General features: G+C 46.5%; 8 protein-coding genes across 8 annotated transcripts; 5 read left to right on the plus strand and 3 right to left on the minus strand.

Moving 5' to 3' along the window:
- Positions 1–190: 190 nt before the first annotated feature.
- Positions 191–1,081, minus strand: N7469_000657 (uncharacterized protein; the record flags this gene model as incomplete). The annotated part of the gene is made up of 1 exon (XM_056639577.1): positions 191–1,081. The coding sequence occupies one exon, from the start codon at positions 1,079–1,081 to the stop codon at positions 191–193; it is 891 nt and encodes a 296-aa protein (XP_056505334.1).
- A 2,156-nt stretch (positions 1,082–3,237) lies between these two features.
- N7469_000658 (sugar porter family MFS transporter) lies at positions 3,238–4,990 on the plus strand (the record flags this gene model as incomplete). Its single annotated transcript, XM_056639578.1, has 4 exons — positions 3,238–3,332; positions 3,411–4,190; positions 4,250–4,742; positions 4,847–4,990. The coding sequence occupies 4 exons, from the start codon at positions 3,238–3,240 to the stop codon at positions 4,988–4,990; spliced, it is 1,512 nt and encodes a 503-aa protein (XP_056505335.1).
- A 1,268-nt stretch (positions 4,991–6,258) lies between these two features.
- On the plus strand, positions 6,259–6,935 carry N7469_000659 (phosphoglycerate mutase family protein; the record flags this gene model as incomplete). Its single annotated transcript, XM_056639579.1, has 4 exons — positions 6,259–6,475; positions 6,540–6,682; positions 6,720–6,769; positions 6,827–6,935. The coding sequence occupies 4 exons, from the start codon at positions 6,259–6,261 to the stop codon at positions 6,933–6,935; spliced, it is 519 nt and encodes a 172-aa protein (XP_056505336.1).
- Positions 6,936–8,507: 1,572 nt separating this feature from the next.
- On the minus strand, positions 8,508–11,168 carry N7469_000660 (uncharacterized protein; the record flags this gene model as incomplete). Its single annotated transcript, XM_056639580.1, has 7 exons — positions 8,508–8,884; positions 8,958–9,436; positions 9,485–10,438; positions 10,531–10,705; positions 10,814–10,851; positions 10,908–10,962; positions 11,045–11,168. The coding sequence occupies 7 exons, from the start codon at positions 11,166–11,168 to the stop codon at positions 8,508–8,510; spliced, it is 2,202 nt and encodes a 733-aa protein (XP_056505337.1).
- A 99-nt stretch (positions 11,169–11,267) lies between these two features.
- On the plus strand, positions 11,268–11,459 carry N7469_000661 (uncharacterized protein; the record flags this gene model as incomplete). Its single annotated transcript, XM_056639581.1, has 1 exon — positions 11,268–11,459. The coding sequence occupies one exon, from the start codon at positions 11,268–11,270 to the stop codon at positions 11,457–11,459; it is 192 nt and encodes a 63-aa protein (XP_056505338.1).
- A 767-nt stretch (positions 11,460–12,226) lies between these two features.
- Positions 12,227–14,561, plus strand: N7469_000662 (uncharacterized protein; the record flags this gene model as incomplete). Its single annotated transcript, XM_056639582.1, has 2 exons — positions 12,227–13,103; positions 13,162–14,561. 2 exons carry the CDS (start codon positions 12,227–12,229, stop codon positions 14,559–14,561), a joined length of 2,277 nt encoding a protein of 758 aa, XP_056505339.1.
- A 643-nt stretch (positions 14,562–15,204) lies between these two features.
- On the minus strand, positions 15,205–16,971 carry N7469_000663 (DUF3176 domain-containing protein; the record flags this gene model as incomplete). Its single annotated transcript, XM_056639583.1, has 2 exons — positions 15,205–16,292; positions 16,356–16,971. 2 exons carry the CDS (start codon positions 16,969–16,971, stop codon positions 15,205–15,207), a joined length of 1,704 nt encoding a protein of 567 aa, XP_056505340.1.
- A 1,699-nt stretch (positions 16,972–18,670) lies between these two features.
- Positions 18,671–20,043, plus strand: N7469_000664 (uncharacterized protein; the record flags this gene model as incomplete). Its single annotated transcript, XM_056639584.1, has 3 exons — positions 18,671–18,958; positions 19,037–19,808; positions 19,874–20,043. The coding sequence occupies 3 exons, from the start codon at positions 18,671–18,673 to the stop codon at positions 20,041–20,043; spliced, it is 1,230 nt and encodes a 409-aa protein (XP_056505341.1).
- Positions 20,044–20,929: the final 886 nt, after the last annotated feature.

A 20,929-nucleotide genomic window follows, 5' to 3' on the forward strand; every position in this document is an offset into this window, starting at 1 on the left:
TTCGATATATACGTAATCAAAGGTTACCAAATGGAGAAGAACATTCAAAGGTTCATTTGTCAACAATATATATCATTAATTTACTCTACCTAGGCAGAGAGCAGCTTCGTGCAGAGAGTTCCGAAGGTTCAGCGCCTACGCTCTCCCGAGTTACTTCGACCCATGGGGTTTAGACTACAACAAGTACTATTCAAACCGTAACAGTACTGCTTGAGGCAGAAGCAGCTCCTACAGTGGACACACCCACCGTGTCAAGATACCAAAATTGCATGGCCGATACTACGGTCATCACCTCCCAATCCTCGCCCAAGGTCCCAGTCAACCCAGTACCAAAAAATACAAACCGGAAGCCTTTGTTCATGCTCATTGAAGCGTTGTGTGCCATCACAGCTACAATTTCTCGCCTGTCGCTGGAAATACCGACGTCGCGGTCTTTTCTACTACCCCCTGCACCGTGGACTGGCCCTGTCAGCCGCACTAATTTCCAGCCGTACGAATGCCCAGTAGCGAGTTGTTTGATCTCGTTACCGTGACTGCTCCGCCATTCAAATCGTTCACGTTCGGTTCCCTTACAGTCAGTATTGACCTCGAAGGTGAATGCCGCGGACGTGCGACTGGTGGAAGAAGGGATCAGGTGCTCCGTGGAATCGGAGGATCGAGAGTTGCCGGGACGGGGACAAAGGGTGATTTCAATGGGCTTTAAGCGACCCCATTTGTCGCTTCGAGATGTGACTAGGGCTGGGTGTTTATTGGTAGGTCCATCATGAAGGATAATAGAAGGTTTACTGTTGAAAAGACCGGCTGGAAGTGAAACGGCGAAAAGCTTCTCCTCCGCGGTCGGACCGAGATGGAATGTGGTAGTGGATTTCCAGTTGAAGTAGCCATTCATGGCTGGTGGAAATTTGATCGTTGCACTTTGGAGGACTTTCGACCCAGAGGCATCACATTCAAGGGTTTGCCCCGAGTTTGTACTGCCTGGGTGATTTTGATGAATATCATGTTCGGAGTAAGGCGGGGGTAGGGTGTCGTCTGGGTAAGGATGATCTAACAAAGGTGGAATACTGTCAGTTGAATTGTGCATGCTAGACTCAGCAAAACTCTGTCCCATCATCAGTACCCGATCGTGGGAATGCAATTTTTCCATCAAAATGCACGTTCAATTGGAACTGAAGATGAAAAGTCGAAGAGTTGGGGTAACCAAGGTCAGCTGACATGATATTACTAGATTCAGTCATTGGTATTTCTACACATTAAACTGCCTTTAGAGTAGAAGGTACGGGATGAAGAGTAGGAAATACTTAGGTTATTGTTTTAAATGTAAGGAAGTTGAACAGGAGTGGACTGTTTCAATACCACAAAAGTAACAATAACTGGCGGACTATGTACAAACACTCTTGGAGAGGAAACCTTGTCATATTGCATGTGCCAGCTTGCTACTCTCAGCTATATCAAGCCAAACCTGGTTAGGCAATACGAGCAGAGCCCGAGTGGGATATCATTTACTATTGGACGATATCCGGATTGGTGACTGGTTCATTAGAACACCACGAGGTGATCAGACCATCGATTTGACCACTGTTCCAACCCCAGAAAATCTGGATATCAACAAATGAAGAATGATGCCGTGGCTGCACGCCATGTTGCGGAAGGATTCTCGAATAGCTCGAGCCAAGTGTACTCGGCGGCGCCATGTGTCGAAGTGGCTTACGGATAATGTGACATTCACTCCACTATAAGTTGCGTTGTGACATGCGGCCTGACCATTGACAGATCACAGAGACATGCGCGCACTGTACTCCGTACTTTATACGAGATCACACCAGTCGCGTTGCTTGAGACAAGTCGATGTGGAAGAGCTTCGAGATGCCGCGCTTCCCGGAACCTGCGTCGAGATTTGCGAGTATGGGTCGGTAGTCCATCTTTTGAAATGGCTAACCTGACCTATCCTGATCTATTATATGGCTAGAATTTCCAGCAGTAAAAGGTCAGTTACAAGATAAAACGAAACCACGATTTCCTCTTTAGCCTCGCGTTACTCCGCGCGGTAGTCGATTCTCGAGCAACCCCTCATCCGAGTATGAAAAGGGGTTTTAAGAGAACACCCATCAGTACTCTTGATTCAGTCAAAGAGAAGAGTCAGCCATGATTATTGGTGGCTTGGTGGCTGGAAAAGAATTTTCTAGTCGCAGATCCTATACCGATCGGGGGATGGAAGGGACAAACCAGACATAAAGAACTAAAGGGGTGTAACAAATGAGTCTGGCGTCCAATGACACAGCCTTGCCGAGATTTTGGCCAAGTCACCCCGGGCCGGGATATTGGTGTCAGCTCCAATGAGATTAGGACAACCAGCATTGCTGATTTGTCCGTTGTGGATGGCTGCATGATGAGTACTATATTGGATCAAGGGTCTTGCACGGTTCGGGAATAAGTTGACTACCTTTCATTGTCCACCCTCACCTATTGATTTAGAAATTCACCTAAACTCCGATCCTCGAACAGAAACATGTTGTAGAACGACTCGATGAAACCATGTGGCGCTGGCAGTCGACCTTCGAAGTTGCATGCGCGCGTAGGCCCAAGCGGGAGAGAGAGTAAGCTAATTGGATGTATGGCCAAGAAACTCAGATAGACTCGGTAGTGGAACGCTTTTTGGCTGGAGAACGACAGTGTGACCTGGAAGAAGCAAGAGACCCCGGAAAACAGGGTATTCTGGGGAAGTCTGGGGAGGACAGCGGCAGCAAAGTCTGGGGAAATCCTGCGTTAGTTCATGTTGATGGCCAAGTCTATATACGAGTATCCTCGATCTCTTCAGTCAGACTGGCTACGTCCGGCATAGTGTCTTCGCCTCCCAGACAATGACCAAACTTCGATAAGATCATCTGAATGTATTGATATGATTATGTTGTATACGATCAGACAATCGTGCACTTCCGCCCCCGCATGTCCGGAAATTGCCTTGGTCGCGTTTACCATGTTGAGTTAGGCTAATTTTGAAGTCCTGCACCCATTCGCGAGCTGATTTGATGCTTTCTGCGGTAAAGCAGCGTGATGTATCATTATTCTCGGTTTCTTTTAATCAAAATGTCTCGTGATTCATGGAATTAGTGGAGACCCTTATTCTATACTTCAACCCCGTCTGTTCCTGCTCGTCACTGGCTTTTTCCTTTTTTTATCACTCTGATTGCTGCTTCCCTACCATTATCCTCGAGCTCCTGGGCTTTAGAGACTATCAACATGGGGTACACGATCGGGAACATTTATGTGATTACCACAGTGGCCGTCATTGGCGGTGCATTGTTTGGTTTCGATATTTCCTCCATGTCAGCCATGTAAGTTCAGCCATACTAATCACATTGATTTCTGAATACATTGAGATTCGCCTCTTCTAACAGCATCCATTTGTATAGCCTTGGCACGCAGCAGTACAGATGCTTCTTTAACCAGACTGGAGTCAATAAGAAAGGCGAATGTGGAGGGCCTACCTCGAGCACCCAGGGTGGCATCTCCGCTGCGATGCCTGGTGGTTCTTTCGTTGGTGCCCTGGTATCTGGTATTCTGACAGACTGGCTTGGTCGACGACGTGCTATTCAAGTCGGTTCTATTATTTGGTGCATTGGATCTGCTATTTCGTGCTCATCATTCAGTATCGGCCAACTCGTCGTTGGCCGCTTCATCAATGGACTCTCCGTTGGAATTTTGAGTGCCCAAGTCCCTGTATATGTCGCTGAACTAGCCCAGCCTAGCAAGCGTGGAACTGTTGTTGGTGCTCAACAATGGGCAATTACATGGGGTATTCTGATCATGTTCTATGTCTCCTACGGGAGTAGCTTTCTTGACGGTCCATCAGCCTGGCGTCTGCCCTGGGGACTACAAATGATTCCTGCAGTGTTCCTTTTCTTCATGGTATTCATCATGCCTGAGTCCCCTCGTTGGCTTGCCAAACATGATCGTTGGGAGGAAGCCCACGAGGTACTCGCTCTGGTTCACGCAAAGGGTGATCGCAATGACACTTTCGTTCAAACCGAACTTCAAGAGATCCGGGACATGGTAGAGTTCGAGCGCCAAAACTCCGATGCCTCATACTTGGATTTGTTTAAGCCAAACATGATTTATCGCACCCACATTGGAATGTTCACTCAAATCTGGTCTCAGCTAACTGGAATGAACGTTATGATGCTTTATATCACGTAAGTCCATGCTCCAAGTTCCCCTCTTGCCGTGGAATAAATTAACAGTTTGGAAATAGCTATGTATTTGGCATGGCTGGTCTCTCCGGTAATGCCAATTTAGTCGCCTCCTCTATTCAATACGTGATCAATGTTGTGATGACCATCTTTGCATTGCTTTTCATCGATCGATGGGGTCGTCGAGTCCCATTGCTTGTCGGATCGACTTTAATGATGACCTGGATGTTTGCCAATGCCGGCATCATGGCTTCTTACGGCAAACCGGCCCCTCCTGGTGGCTTGAATAATACCCGTGAACAGTCATGGGACCTGGGCGACTCTCCTGCTGCGGCTAAGGGTGTCATTGCCTGCACATACCTCTTTGTTGCAAGTTTTGCACCAACATGGGGCCCAGTTAGTTGGATTTACCCTCCTGAGCTGTATCCTCTCCGACTCCGTGGTAAAGCTGTGGCAGTTTCAACCGCGTCAAATTGGATTTTCAATTTCGCCTTGTCATACTTCGTGCCACCTGCATTTGAAAATATCAAATGGAAGGTCTACCTTGTTTTTGGAGTATTTTGCTTCGCAATGACGATCCATGTCTTCTTTGCATTCCCGAAACGGCCGGCAAAACTCTTGAAGACGTGGATCTTATGTTCACAACTCCGGGCCTCAAGCCTTGGAAAACAAGCGTCCAATTCAAGCACGTTCGACAGCTTGAGACGGGTGCTATCCAGTCGGAGAAAATGGCAGAATTTCGCGAGGAAAGGGCTGGGTCATTGGGCAAAGACACTGCCCCAGTATCCAAGGCAGAAGTCTAGATTCGAAGAAATTCTGGCCCGATATTGGGCTCATGTCCATTCATTCATGTTATTATGCTTATCGAGTAGTCTCAAAGGGTTTGAGAGTTGCCCTCTGTCAATTGTGCACTTTAATTAATACTAAAGACCCGAGCGTCGCTTGAAGGTCTATCGTTTCTTTAATCCGCGTTCAAGTTTGAGTCATGGCCTGGAGCGCAGTATAATTGCTAATACTATGGCTTTCCCATTTTGTATAGTTACACCCAATGACTTGCATTGAAAGCTGCTACGTAAATTAAATTGTAAACTCAGGTCTCTCACATCGGGAATGCAAGCTTCTGTAGTATTTCGGACAGATCAGACCCATGTACCCTAAACAAAACGTTCACAGGGCTTCCAGGCTGGGAGAAGGAGATATGGAGGATGGTATGTGATGCTTCATTTACTGGAGCAAAGTTCTATTAAGTCCTATAGTCGTAGCTGGGTTTTGATCCTATGCCTGGGTGTACTGATACGTCGTCCGGTAGACGGAGAGCATGGTAGTCATTCATAGCTACTTTATTTGAGAAATGAGTTCGCAGTACCAGATTTAATATAATTCAAAATAATTTACGTTTTCAAGATATTTATTCGTGCCTGGGATTTCCGACCGAAGCAGATAATATCGTAGGCGTAGTTGTACGGTCCAAGAATGACCCTTAATGGGCAACCGGGGGCTACCTAGGCATCACAAGTACTGTTGTTCTGTTAGTAAAACGATGAGAAAATCGACGAATCCGACGGCATGGGTCTAGGAGTAAATGGTTCTTGGACTATCACAGCCGTCCAAGTCTGTCGTTGACTGTATGTACATATCTATCACCTGGCAATCATCGGTCATCTTATTGGACCCCGTGCCACACAAGTACACCTCCGTGTGCGCCCTCGATATTGGATTTGACACCTAACCCTTGGACATAAGACATAATTGCAAAGTCAGTTGATTCTTACCGTGAGACACTCGTCAGTCAATGCTAGTACCATTTTTGAAGGCGTCCCAATTCACGCTCAATACCAACTTGAAGGTGGTGTATATTGTGGCTCAACAGGCACCTGACAAATCACAGGTCGAAATAGACGCATGCCTTGTGTATGTCACGCAGTTATATGGCCGACTGGAGGCTTATAAAGGTGCAAAATATTGCATTTCGGTCATCGATATTAAAACTACCAAAGGGTATGATTTCACCCGTGTTCAAAAAGACCGACCGCAATACTGTTTTAGAACAACTGGAATTTCGACCCTCAAAATGCAGACTATCCTATTATATCTTCTTCAAGCAATGCTGGTGCATGCTGCGATGGCCCATCCAGCCATTTATTTCATCCGGCACGGTGAGAAGCCAAAGGACGGGGGTGATGGCCTAAGTGCAAAAGGCCTGGAGCGTGCTCAATGTCTTCGTCAAGTTTTTGGTGCAGGTTCGGGATATAACATCGGACTCATCATGGCACAGAGGCCGAAACCAAGTCTGGAATAAGAGCACATACACGTAAAATAAACATCGGAATCGAAATTCTAACCCCGTTATAGATGGCAAAAGGGCGCGACCATATCAGACTGTCGCTCCATTAGGTAAAGACCTAGGAATTGCAGTTGACATATCCTGCGAGAGGAATGATTACAAATGCGTCAAAAGTCTGGTTGAAAACTATGAAGGAGATGGAAATATCTTGGTTTGCTGGGAACATCGCCGACTATCGCGTATAATAGAAGAGCTGGGGGGGCCACGGCCTTGAAGCCCCTAAATACCCGGAAGATCGGTAGGCTCATCGAGCTAGATATTAAGATAAAAGGCTGAGAATAGGAACTATATACAGTTTTGACATTATATGGACCGATCCCAGTCCGTATAGTGAGATCACGTTGGAGGATAGCGAACGATGCCCCGGCCTCGACCAACCCCATCTCCTTCTACGAGAAGTATGACGGTCTGTGCCAGCGAGCCCGAATACTTGTAAAGATGAATGAGTTGCCTTACACGATTCTTTGAATATTCTTCAGATAGGCGAGACTAAAAATAATCATATCTCTCGGCTATACTACTCGTTGTATTGATGGCCTAGTCATGCGATCTTACTAGTACGGAACGGGAACTGAGAAAAGCTGCTATATCCTAATGTTGTAATGCACTTCCTTTGATGAAGTATCACCAATACCACTGCTCACCACTAGTAAAAGGGACATTTCCATGGATATGCCTCTTCAAGTCCGATTGGGCATCGTAATTCATTAATTGATTACAATGAAACATACTCTTTCACATTGGTTGGAGGGGCAAGCCATTTGAAGCATATTCCTCAGTATTCTTCAAAGCCATTTGACAAGGATATCGTAGAACTTCTAGTCACGTAGACAATGAAAAGGAGACGCGGACCCAGGGACGACTTGTTTCAGACTCAGCATGAAAGATAGAGCTGAGCTTTGTAGAACGAGAAAGCTAGCGTTCGGAGCGGGATAGAATATAAAAGAGACAAGGTACTCGCAGCAATCAGAGCCAACACAGATGTCAATGATGTACCCAATCACTTCAGCCATTATTTCTCAAATGCTCATTCTATTGGCTCTATGTGGGCTCATGCTCACTCTTCCTGCCCACGCTGAGTTCCAGAACACCGAAAGGGGGGGCTGTCAACGTTTACAATGCCGGAGATCGCGAAGGCCAGCACGCCCCTATGGAAACGAATCCTATCATAAACAAGGGAAAACGAGAAGATTCATCCTGGGTACTTTCAATCTACACGGGAGCCAGTTGCGATGATGACTATTATTTTATCGAGGGAAATAATGTGAAAAATCCCGCCAAATGCTTAGATTTGATTGGAGGAATAGACTCTACATATACCGACAGCGGGGTATTCTGTAAATACTATACAGATGGCGGTTTTGACTCGGTGTCTTGCAAAAATAGCATTGCCGTGCCGATAAGATCATGGAGATTGAAAGGTGGGATCTGCATGACCTCAGAGCACAATTGCACTGCATCAGGAGGAGGGGGCATGCTGATGAGACCAACAAGCGGATGTCAAAGGACTGGAGGCGATCTTAGCTCCTACATCACCGTTGAGTCGCTGAGATGCTTTCCGCATTGGTAGAAAGTCCGAGTCAAAAAGGGAATAGGTGTGGCTTGAAGGTGCAGACGGTAGTCTTTCCTTCACCTTGATTAAACTTATAGGTGAACTTGCAAGGGTTTCCTTTCTAATGACATTTCAATTTGAATTTGGAACCATGAGATTGAGAGATCTTAGTCGTATAGTCTACACGACTGAGTTCCATCTGGCCTTACATGAAAAATTGAATTTGCTTATGATCCATCTAATAATCAAGAATATTATTAGTACTAGTAGTAGCTTCGGTGTTTTATACACGAAGTCCGAGGTTCAGTATGAGAAAAGCGTAGATCTAAGCCATCTAAAAATCATCGACCTTCGAAATCTGCCAATTCAAGCTAGGGACATTATAATCAAAGACGTTTGAATTATAATTAGATGAGCCTAAACTCTACGTTCGCTGCTCATCTTCCAGAATCGCCTCATTCCCCCCAAAACGTTCTCTCTCATCCGCGCTGAGACTCGTATTCGAGATCTCAGATCCATGGCGCACCCTCTGGGAGCCGTGTTGATGAAATGTTTCTTGGAAATAGGAAGCTCGCCCAGTGACGACGTTATCTATGGACTGAGATGGTAAAATCGATAATGAAGAAGGCCTCCTGTGGTGCCCTTGCTGGTAGGAATGCCCAGACTCAGATTCTGAAGGGCTTTGCGCAGAGACCGGAGAGTCACATTCGGGCACAGAACTGGGTGGTGGTGGTGGTGGTGCTGCTGTAGGATAGGATGATGAAACGTTGAATTGAGTGGGAAGCTCAGCAGGAGATGAATCTTGAAGTGAACAAAAGTATCGCTATCAGCAATGGAGACTTATGCGCAATTATGGATATCGACTCTTTCTTACCGTGCATTTCATATACTGCACCGCCGCCGGACTCGACCGTTCGCGGGGAGATCGATGTGTTGATTGAGTCCTGCATCATTGAATCATTCGTGCGCGTTTCAATTCCGGTAGAATTAGATACAGGACCCGGGCCTGGAGATGCCGGGCCACTTGCATACATTATTTTTCGCTCTTCGTTGTTGTCAATAGCATGGATATTGTCTGGCTTGGAGGATAGAGGTCCATGGCCACGTCTCCGTCGAAGATAAAACCAAATAGCTGCAAGGATGACACCGACTCCAAATAGCCCGCAAAGTACACCAATAACCGCAGCTGCCCAAGTGGGAAGCCCATGATCTTTCGTTTGCGGTGTTGTGCCTTTTGAAGTACCATAAGGCCAGTATGTTGTGATTGGCTTTGAGTATTTGGTCTGGAAGATGCTTTCAAGGCTTTTGTTGCCCCATGAAGATGGCGCAGTGGTAGTTGCGCCTCCTGAAGTACTAAATGTATATAAGCATTGGTCTGGTTCGTTGAGATGGTACACTTACTCTCCACCGATCTGGGATGTAATTAATCCAGGCACACGATATTCGCTCCACTTCGCGGGATTATAGCTCTCCTCAAAAACTAGCTTGTTCAGGTTGAAGTTTGCCAAAAGCCCACCCTCCAAACATTTTGTACTGTCAATATGTTGACCTCCTATGGCAAACATTTGATCAGGGTATATCTTTATACATCGATGACCACTTCGACCGTGTGTGCTTGTCCCATTATAAACCTTGATCCATTTGAATGACGGTATAGATAAGATATGAACATCATCTGAGGGATTTGAGTCGTACTCAAGCCCATTATAACCACCGTAGATATAAATATTATGGGATGACCCATCGGAGGCACTGGCTAAAACAGAGCAAAATTGTGTGAGCTGTGGAGGTATATCGCCTGTTGTATTCTGCAAATACCAGGCTTTGGAGTCGACATCATAGATCGTGACAGTCTCCATAAACGACGGGCTAGTTCTTTCACTTTTGGATATTTGCTGATCATTTAGATCGGTAGTGCGCCAGAATTCGACTGGCTCGACGACACCTCCGATCGCGACCAACACACCTGATTTCGACACAGGAAGCCAAACAAGCTCCCCCTTCGACCGACCGGCTACATAGTCCGGTAGTGTGTAGTTCACCCATTTTCCTTTGCCCATCTCGGCCATGTTGACCGTGATAAGTGTATCGGCTGTTGTGTTGGATTCCATATCGTCGTAGGTGAATGAACCCCAGTCCGGAGAACGCATACCACTAAAATAGAACCCCATATTTTCGCTTGGCGCAGACACGCCAGCACCATTGGTGATATATCGGGTAACACCAGAGGGAAGATCTTCCGAGAACCACTTAGGTGCCCACATTGAAGCATCGGAATTGTATTGATAGGCTTGATACCCGAGAACGGTATCATCGGCTGGCTCATCGGTGACATTTGTAGACCTCATCATTCCTCTTTATATTGCGAGTTAAAGTGTTGTCAGCTCATACGTGTTGTTTGAGTCTGATCGTTGGATAGAATTAGAGGAAAGCAAGGACTGACTGACCCGTAAAGATAGAATTCTTCTTGATTGGAAAACATTACACCGTCAATATAATTAGGTGCGATATTACTGGCGGCGCCTCCAGCGATGGTACTATTGTCAAGAATTGCAATGAAGTCTGAGGTGTCATTGAATGGTGTGGAAAGATTGAATGAGTAGATGTAACCGCGGAAATTTCCTAAAACATTTTCAAATGATTAGCTCCAAGGGACCTCAGTCATTAGAATAGCAGCAGTGGCCTATATTATCCTAGTAGCACCATGAAAATCTGGGTGGAATTACATACCATCGTTTATCTGGTTGACACAACCGTCATCGTATCCTCTGAACCTGTTAGCAATTTTGACGGGATGCGAGAATAGAAGGGTTGCACGTCGTACTGCTGCAGCCATAAGGAGCCACCGTCTATGTATATGGTATCATGGAGTATATTGGCTAGTTTTGATATCAGCTGATGAAAATTTGGGCCATGTGAATTACTACTAGTTAGGGGAAACGGTATGAAGACATCACGTACCTCGAAGGCCCTGCCAGTTGCACATTGTTAGGTTAACCTGTTTCTGCACGGCATTACACATCGCGGCAGCGCTTTCGAGCATGAAAACAAGCAGTGCGAGTAGAATCCGCGTATGAAACTTCATATCGAGTCTGCTTTCACACTCACTCTACTCACGAAAAGACAACGCTGTGATCAGAATTGACAGGTGAACGCTTCCAAATCCATTGAAAAAGCATAGAAAATGTCCCGGAAGGCAATTCGCGAGTTGCAGACACCGCAGCAACAGAGGAGTAACCGGGCACTCATCGCCAGCCTTAATGGAAACAACAATGAAGAGGGGCACAGCATCCTTTTTTCGCCATATCCTGCGAGAGCCGTCGTAGCTCAGTCAAACCTTGTCAAGTGCGAGTTCTTTGACAAGAGTCCCCACTAGCGCAGCCTCGTCTGCGCTGGACCAGCCAACTGTCAAAGAAATCCAATGCACGGACTCGATCTCTTTCTAAGAAAACTCCCAAGAAGTTCGTTTTTTAAAAGGTGTCCCCACCTAGACTAAGCTCCGCATGTAATACGTTCAAGATCCCGTTCTCTAGTTCATCACTGTGTGGTTTACAAGCATTGTTCGAGCCAAATTGCTAGTGGGGAAATACGAGACTGGACGCCTTACTTGCTGGGCAGTAGAGACAATGGAGTAGAAAAGTACTGGTTAGTGAAAAGCAGAGGGATGAGATTCGTCTAGTTGGCATAGTGTTCAGGCAGGACTGTCGATCAATTGACTCATTGAGAGGCCTGGGAACCCCTCATATGTGCCATGCGGCTGAATTGGCCGGCTTGCGTCTACTAGCTGCATGGAGAACTGCATGAAAAGTTGCCGAGCCGTCAACTTAGCGGCGGTCTGGAATGCCCGATTCGTCGTTGCACTGACCAGGATGCATCCGTTGAATGACAACAATGTAGCGACAAACATTTTTGGTCCATGCAATATTGGCGGTGTCGAGGTTTATTAGGTCTTTCTTTCAAACGAAAAGGGCGTTCTTTCAGCCTCGCACATTCGAGTAATTTCCGGACAGAAAGAAATATTCTGCGGGCTGTGCATACACTCTGGGTTTTCTGTCCCCATGTCCCATGCTCGCCGTGATAATTCTTTGTTTTAATCGCTATTAAGCTCAAGTTCTGCCTGCATCTTTTGCAGCTGGAGGAAAAATGAGACCTTACATTGCATGGCTGTCATTATTAGCAGTTCACGGAGCTGCGATATCTACATCCACAACCTCCAGCAATGATCCAGTTCCCACCACTCTTTCGCTCCAACCAGCGACAACTGCACGTCCCGTGCCTCGGGGACTGTGCCTTCCAGGAACTGTGACAGTTACAGTGACAATTGGTGTTACTATCGGTATTGGAGAGGAAGTAACTCGCACAGTTACTACCACAGCGACGGATACAATTACTGAGAGAGTGACTGATACAACCATCAATACTGTGACTACGAGAATCACTGAAACTATAAGCGCAAGTCAAACCGAAACTGTTACTGATACCTACACCAAGACAGTCAGCACCGGAGAAAGCACAATAGTCACGGATACAATCACCGACACCATTACAGAAACTACTACAAAGACTGAAGCTCAAGGTAGTGGTACCTCTATTGTGACAGTGACGGAGACCATCAACGCACCCGGAAAGACAATTACAGACGTATCCTCGTCAACTATCACAATAGGGGGTTCAACGGTCACTGAAATTTCACCATCGACAGTGACTGTGGATCAAGAGACCCTAACTCTACCAGCATCGACAATCACAATTTCTGGATCACCTTCAGAAAGGATTTCCACCTTGACAGTGACTGCTGATGGATCAACTATAAGTGCTCCAAGGGAACCAGTGGTTGGACCGACCGTCATTGGAACAGAAACTCTGCCAGGAACAACATCAACAATTCCAGCTTCGACAGTAACAACCGTGACGACTATTCCTGCTAGCACTATTACCCTTCAAGAAGGTACTAGCATTATCCCTGGCTCAAGTAAAACCATAGTCATTGCTCAACCTCCCAGCACTGTTACTGTTCCAGGTATTTATAGTCCATCTGTTGCTTCTGCGCTACAGTTAATTGACCCAATGGTTCCAAGGCAGTACAAGGACGGCTACAGTAACTATCATCAACACAACGGGAAGTTCGGGTCCTGAAAATACTCAGACCGTGAGCGCAGGTAGCACTGTGACTCTCCGCGCGTCCGTCTGCTCAACACTGATAGCCAATCCGACCTATACACCCAAGTCTCAGTTACCCAGTGACTATACCTGGGGCTGCCCGCCGGGCTTTCTTTGCTGGCCATCTCGTAACGGTGGCCGAAAGGGATGCAATGTCGAAGCTGGACTCCCGGCCGAGGGATATGTCTGTAATCCTTCGGATTGCATCCTCGCTCCGCCGTTGGTATTGAATCAATCCTGGGCCTTGGACGCAGAGGGCCACCACTACAACTTTTCTCGGGATTATTATAACCTGAGCCCGGAAGATTTCGGCTTGAGGTACGACATATTCGAGACAGCGAGAGAGCATAATGCCACTCAAAGCAAACGTAGTATTCTTTCTTCTGGAAATGATCCGAGGTTATTTGAGACGCCTATTGAGAAGAGAGACTTATCGGACATTCCCGGAGTCTGCTATAATGATTGCAATGATGCTGCCTTGGAACAACAAGCCACGGGAAAAAAGCCGTCACTCTGTGAGAGTGACTCGGCATATCTACTTGACATAGAGAACTGTAAAACATGTATCAGCCACCATGCAGATTCTCACTCGGACGCTTTCTCGTCATCCTTGTTACCATCGTTCGCACAATTTTTGAATTATTGTTCCGACTTGAGTACAACGTCAACCTCTATAACAAGCCAAACGAGTACGACCCAGTCGAGGGCTACAGCAACAACAAGCGAGGAAGAATCAAAAACATCAACGCCGCCAGTCTCAAGCAGCAACAGCCCGGAAACTACAGCTGTATCTACCACAGGAACCACTACATCGACAACAACAACAAATAATGGAATGACAACAATTAGTGAGACGGATACTGCAACGGAGTACGCCAGTACTAGCCAATTGACTGACTCAAGCACTACAATCGGATCCGCCAAAATTGTTGTATCAGTCACGATTCCAAGCTCAAGTACGATCACTGGACCAATGACTATCTTTGGCTTTGAAACCGTAGAAAGTACTACGCCTATCGAATCGACAACTCAGCCCTCCAGTCTGGGTCAAGGTAATACAAAATCCATTTCAACGAATACTGAAAGCAAGACCACAACAATTGAAATCACCGATGGGAGTCAGTCAATATCGGCGACTACGGATACTACTGGCGGTTCGCGAGATTTGCCCACTGAGGTGTCGGAAACACCAAGTCTAACTGGAGGAGAGGAATCGCCTACGACAACAATATCGTTCAATTTGGGAGTTCAAACTTTGCAGCCGCCTCTTGGACTTCTTTTGATGCTTTCCCTGACTTCCCTGGCTCTTTTAACTTAGAAATGTTGGGCGCATGATTGACAAGTCCCAATGAGACTTCGCTCTGTCATCATACACCAAGCCGCAGTTGAGTAATATAATTCAGTTTGAACACAAGTTAATCATATTAGCCGTAATCTGTCTGTGTTTCCTATTCGAGGCTTTAGCATAAAAATTAAAGGATCACATATATTCGAAGGTTATGTGTGCGTTCTACTGACTTCAAGTTGCGAATGCAAATCACAACTCTGACAGTGGACTGATATCCATGTACTTCACTACTAGCAGCTAATTATTGGTTGTGAGGCTCGGAGTGCCTTGACGCCGTTATAAAAGCCTAAGAAGACCAGCGTTGGGAGAGACAAACGATGACAGAGGTAGATCTAGACTTCAAGTCAGAGTCAGGGCAAAATATAATTTCAAAATTTCGTAACTGCTGAAATTTGGCTATTAATAAAAATACGATGAGGTTTGTTTCGATATACTTTCCATATGGTCAGTAATGACCAGTGTTTGTTATCCAGGTTGAAGACCTGCTGAATCCCCTGTTTATTAGCTTCGATATTTATGGCACAGTTCCATGAACATTGTATGTATTCTTCAACTACTTTGTCTACTATGACTAGCCTTCTCATAACTCATTTACACTACCTCAAGCTTAACACTATTGCAGCCGTACCTCAGCCTTCTTGGCCTCGTCCTGGATCTTGCTAACATCTTTGCCCGTAGTCTGCAGGAGCCCAAGCCGCTCCTCATGCTGACAAGCCAACACAGCAAGTGTCGAAGACTTCCACAGGGGAACGCGGCGGCTCTGGCGATTGCTAAAAATACTCAAGATGGCGAACAAAATGGCGAACCCCTCAGTCACAATCGGAACGACAAAGTACCCCCAGCGAATTGAAACAAATGGCTCGCGTTTTACTATCTCTCCATATGCAGATTGGGTATTCGGGCCATATCGTAGATAGTCCGTCATGGCAGTCGCCATTTTGTCGAACCGGTCACTAATGTCCACGTCGCCAGATAGAGCAGCAGCGACACCAAGGTTCGTATTGGCAAAGTTCCCTGCGACCCACTCAGTAACTATTGTCGTAGATTCGAAGAAAGTTTCCAGCGCGGCGAGGCTGGCATAGCTCATTTCAAGCGCAGGAATATGGATATCACCCCTCGTCGACTCGTTGGTGTACATGCGCTCGAATTTCATTTCGGTTGCTTCAGTCCCAAGCGTCCAGGGGTTCTTTACGCCAAAATTGACCTCACGCGTGCTAGCAAAGGAGAAATCGCTACCATTGGCCTTGGCACCTGCGTATTCGTAGGCCATGATAGAGAGCGAGCAGTCTGTGATGTTAATGTCGTGCATTCGGAAATTGCTGTCCGGTGTCGATCTATAGATTGCGAATCGCGTGATTTCGGGAAATGTATCAGGCAATTCAGTTGCCGATGTATTCATAAGCAGTGAGGATGCGTTCATGTAGTATGCTGTCGCCAAATCTGTAAACACATCGCGAGTTGCAAGTCTGACTCCGCCTGGTGTGGTCATGTTGCATTGCCGCAAGGAATCTTCGTCACCGTTGCAGGTTGCCGCTTGCAATGTTTCATGAGTGACGTTTCTGCACTCGGCCTTGAACCCAAGTGACACATACGATTCGGTCCAGCGACATGCCCCGGGGCAGTTAAAAGGTTCAGTGGTGTTGATGCCATATAGACCCCGAATGATGGCGGATTGCATACCGGGATCCTGCGGGATGCTCTCTAGTCAAAATCATGTTAGCTGCACTTATGTTTATGGTTGTATAGATTGGCAACGATACTTACCGATGCCAGAGTTTGCCAGGTCATTCATTATACTCCGGCTGTAATTGTGCGCATATCCGAAGGTCGCGTTGTCGGCAAAAAAGGTGATGTCTCGCTGCTCAATCAGAACTACCTGTTGGGCGAATGGCGAGAAAGCAAGTCGCAAGAGCGTGATGAATGCGCCGATGGTGGCTAGATTCCACTTGACTGTGGTAAGTAGTAGAATAGACCCCCAAACACCGCGACTCGCTCCGTCAAATGTTTCAAAGTCAGCAAGTTTGTGAGGCCCATTCTTGAAGTGAAGCCATTTAGACTGTCCAATAAATGTGCTAACCCCGTGCATCAACGCCGTAGTGCATGCAGTTGTTAGGATAGAAATTGTCGCGTTGAGAGAGACGCGGCCGCGCCAGGCAGACAGAGGCTTGTTGTCCATATACCAGAAGATGATAACAATGCCAATGAGGAGGCCCAAGGCCAACATCGAACTGATCAATTCAAAAAGCCATTCGTGAGGGGAGTACATTGGATGGCGCTTATGCTCAGTGGTTGTCGCAGCCTGTGGCTCGGAGGCTACTACTTCTGTGACCTGAGCAGGTTCATCTGGGTGAGCTTTTGGGTTACTGTCAACTCCGGCCATAGTGACAGCCCGTGGCGATTGGTCTGTGATTGGGATTCTTTTCGACCGATTGTAATCAACATAGAAACGAGAGAACCCGATCGACTGCGGAGCGTCGCCGAAGGGCGGCTAGTTTGATTTATGCCTAGCTTCTCCTTTTGACACGTACATTTTGAATTTTCGGGATTTAGTATCAGCATTCAGGCTGTTAGTTAAGTGATTTTGAGAGGACTCTTAGTCAGAACGTTCGTACATTTGTCCATCTGGTGGAACCTGCCTGGATTCGGCTCCTTCACATTACTTTAGCCTGCCCTCAAAGATCCGACGAATCAGCAACAACGAGCCTCCCGCCCAGACGCGGCCCTAGTCGCGCCTAGAGGCCCTCTGATTTGCGGCACATACAGTACAGGCAATATCACAGCTTTTGTTACTTCCCTGAAGTGCACACACGCTGGTTACTTCTAATCTACTGAAGATTAAAACTTGGCCGCCCCTACCGCCCGGTTGGAGTGTGCGCTTTTCTTCGCACTTGAAAAGGTGAAACTGGATCCAAACGCCAAGAGGTCAGCTGTGCTTATGTCCCTACCGAAGTAGGGGCAAATTATCTTTAATTCGTGGTAGGAAGTTCTGAACCGACCCTCCATGCTGTGAGAAGACAAGCCTAAGAAAATATTTCCCGTTGGTTCTCGTATTGCCCCACCCCACCCGGCAATGCCAGATGCTATAGCGACTGTCTTTCCTCTTTTCGGGTTCGCATTGCCACGTCAACCTCTCAGCGATGGTTGTTTACCCATAAAAAGGGCCAAACGGCTTCACTGGAGTTATCTGAGGCGTTAACTCCGAAAATTTTACCTTACAATTGCTCCAACACCTTTTGTGTCGTCTAACTTATTATAGCCAGTGAGTTGGGTGCAAATGCATCTACCAAGCTAGAGAACTCTTTAGGTCCAATTTGATGAATCAGGCCTTCAATTCGCGGGTGAGCGAAACGAAGCAAGTTCCTGATGGATGACGACAGGTCGCACCCCTCCAGGAATTTCGCGTTACTCGACCTAGTTTTCTTTTATAATGTTCATAGTATTAGAGACCGGAGTTAAATTTCCTTTTTAGGGTTTGGATGGGGTCTTTCAGTTGCTCAGGTCTCAGGCATAAAAGTGTCTTCGAAAGGGGGCCAAGATCAATGCATAAGCGGAAGGTGTGGCTAGGTAAGTCGCAACAAGACCTGCATTAGCATACAGGGGTTAACCTAATTAAACCCCGAAGTAGCGTATATCCGGCGTGTCACGGTGAAGTGATAAGTTAGTGAAGGTCCACGAACCCTAGTTAGGTCAGCAACGCTGTCCAAGCGCAGCCCTGTTCTTGTCATTGGATGAAAATCGAGTGACATTATCCCCTTCCCATCGGCATGCCCTCTGGCTATTTCTAATTCAGGTTAATTACACCACGGGGGAATGACTAGTCGGTGCTGACGCCCTCCGATTGAAGCGGCAGCTAGACCTCTGTCCGCTTGCCAAGTGAGTCGACTCAGCCTTGATTGCTCTGTTCTGTAGCCATGTGCCAGTATTCTCAGCGACAATGCATGATTTAAGCCGCGTTTGCCGGGCCGTTCAGTATTTCAACAGAAAGTGCCCGTACCTGAAAAGTGATAAAATACTCTCAATAAAGTCACATTTGAGGTGCACTCTTCACCGGTGGATTCTTTAGATCAATAGAAGCGACCATGCTACTCTTTCTGCACTACCTCGTGGTGTTTGCCCTTTTACATTTACAGGGTGCAGCAGCACTTCCACAGAGAATAACCCCATCCGAATTTTCGAGCGTAACATCAGCTACACCCACAGGAACGTCCGTTGTAGAGAATGAAGGGACCTGTAGCTTTAACACTATGAACGATTTCTTCGATTATGCCAACAAGAACGATCTAAACATCACCGTGGAGGTCCAGAACTGCCAGAATCTGTGTCTGCTCACATATGGGGTGGGAAACCCTGATCTTTCTGGGATCGGCGTAAGTTCGCAAACACAGGGGTTCTCCATTTTCTCCACAAACGTCGTAGCTAATCGATTGTGCCTCCTTCTAATCTAGATGATGTATGCATATAGCATACAAACCGGACTTACCATCCTCATCGGTCCTGTTTATCGTATACTCTATCTCACCCTGGCGCCAGTGAGCAGCTTCGTCCGAGACTTAAAAGACATTCAAACGAATTTCTTCTCCTCGAATGGCTTTTTCGTCGGTTCTTCCGCCCTAGCCACGCTGGCAAACCTGTCACAGAACCCAGCCACCTTTGAAGTCGCCGAGATGCAGGCTATGGCATTCCTACAAGTCAACAGCATCCTCGTGACCTTCTTCTGCCTAGTCGTCGCGCAACCAATATCCCGTTGGGCCGCGCGAGTGCTGCTCTATTTTGCAGTGTTTGTCCTAGTGATCGTCGCCTTAGGAAAGAGCCACCTGGGCAGTGATAGCAAGGAAAACTGGAGACTTGCTTCTGATGGCTGCGCACACACCTCAAAGGACTACAGCGTCATCAACCCCGTCCCGTATCCATCATGGACTGTCGCTATCTTTGCCGTCGCGGGTACGATTGCATTCTGGATACAGTCTCTCAAGGAGAAATTCCAGGCAGACAAGTTGCACAAGTCGCTGTTTAGGTTATTGATGCTGTTTTGGGTCTTGTTGATTGGACTCTTGACTGCGGGCATGGTGGTCGGCCTGACGATGATGTGGCGACAACGAAGGCATCTGCGAAGCTTGGCGAGAGACCAATTTGAGGATGATCAGTGGGGGTTCGGGCAAATTGCTGCCTTGACGATCTGGGCACCAATACTTGTTGAATTGCTCTATATTCTGAATGGTGAGGAGCTCTTTAAGACTTATTAGTGGTAGTTTGGTCAAGCTGACACGTGCACATTGTTACAGACTTGGTCCAACGGAAGTCCGAAAGATGGAATCGCTTGAATCAGGCTATTAGCATTTTCTTCTCCCCAAAAGCTTCGCAGGAAGACAAAGCTACTTCCAGGTGCAACCCGCAACCTGAAATCAAGGATCAGGGTAGGAGTGGAACGGTGACCATGGTTGCTTGTAGCTAAGCAAATCATGTTGCAAGTGATGACAAGCGCACAGGCCACATAGGGGGGAAAGGAGACTGGAGGTCCCCCAGCAGATCATCAAGGGACTAGACACGCTCTCCCTTCGTTCGTTTCAGGGGACAAGGTTAATTCGCCAATGTATTGTAGTTATGAATCACTGATACATACGCCGATCCTATGGGCCCCGTTCCAGTGAGCCTCACTGGAGGGCGGTCTGGCGGCTTAACTATGGGCAGTATTTGGATCCACCACCCTCACTGGAGCTGATTTTCCCAGGTTGACTGGAAGCACTTTTTGTCATACGATTTATATAAAATGTTGGCCAGTTATAATATTTTTATTGAATTTGTCCCCATCAAAATTTCAGGTCAAACAGTCTATCAGATAGTTATACAATCAAATTCTAATTGTTCTGTTTGTCTAATTCTTTTTGATTGTCACGGGATTCCTGACAAAGGATGTGGAGGATGATACGGTGAAGCTATAGAGCTTATTTCTTTTGGTGAAGCTACTGATCTTCACACTTCGAACCCGATTCGACACCGCTTCTTTCTCGAAGAAGATATGTGAGAAAAAGGTTGAATGACTTCGCTTATGTTATCCTGATTGTTTGAGGACTCTTCAAGAATCAGTCTCTGTGTATTCTACGAAGTGATTGAATTGATCTTCTATTCTTTTTTTTTCTATTATTCTCTTATCTACTTAACAAGTATTAGTTTGTATCTTAGTATTATTACAATTTTGATTCTTTCTTTGACTATCTGAGAAAAATAATAGTACTCTTGATCTGTTGCAATTCTACCACTGATTCTGAGATCTCTACTAAGACTGTATCGATAATCCGACAGAGATTGTATTCGATTTGTATCTAATCTGATCTGATCTC

The sequence above is a fragment of the Penicillium citrinum genome, assembly GCF_028827155.1.
Source record: "Penicillium citrinum strain IBT 23319 chromosome Unknown utg000001l:1.0-4955037.0:1.0-4956770.0, whole genome shotgun sequence".
Lineage (NCBI taxonomy): Eukaryota > Fungi > Ascomycota > Eurotiomycetes > Eurotiales > Aspergillaceae > Penicillium > Penicillium citrinum.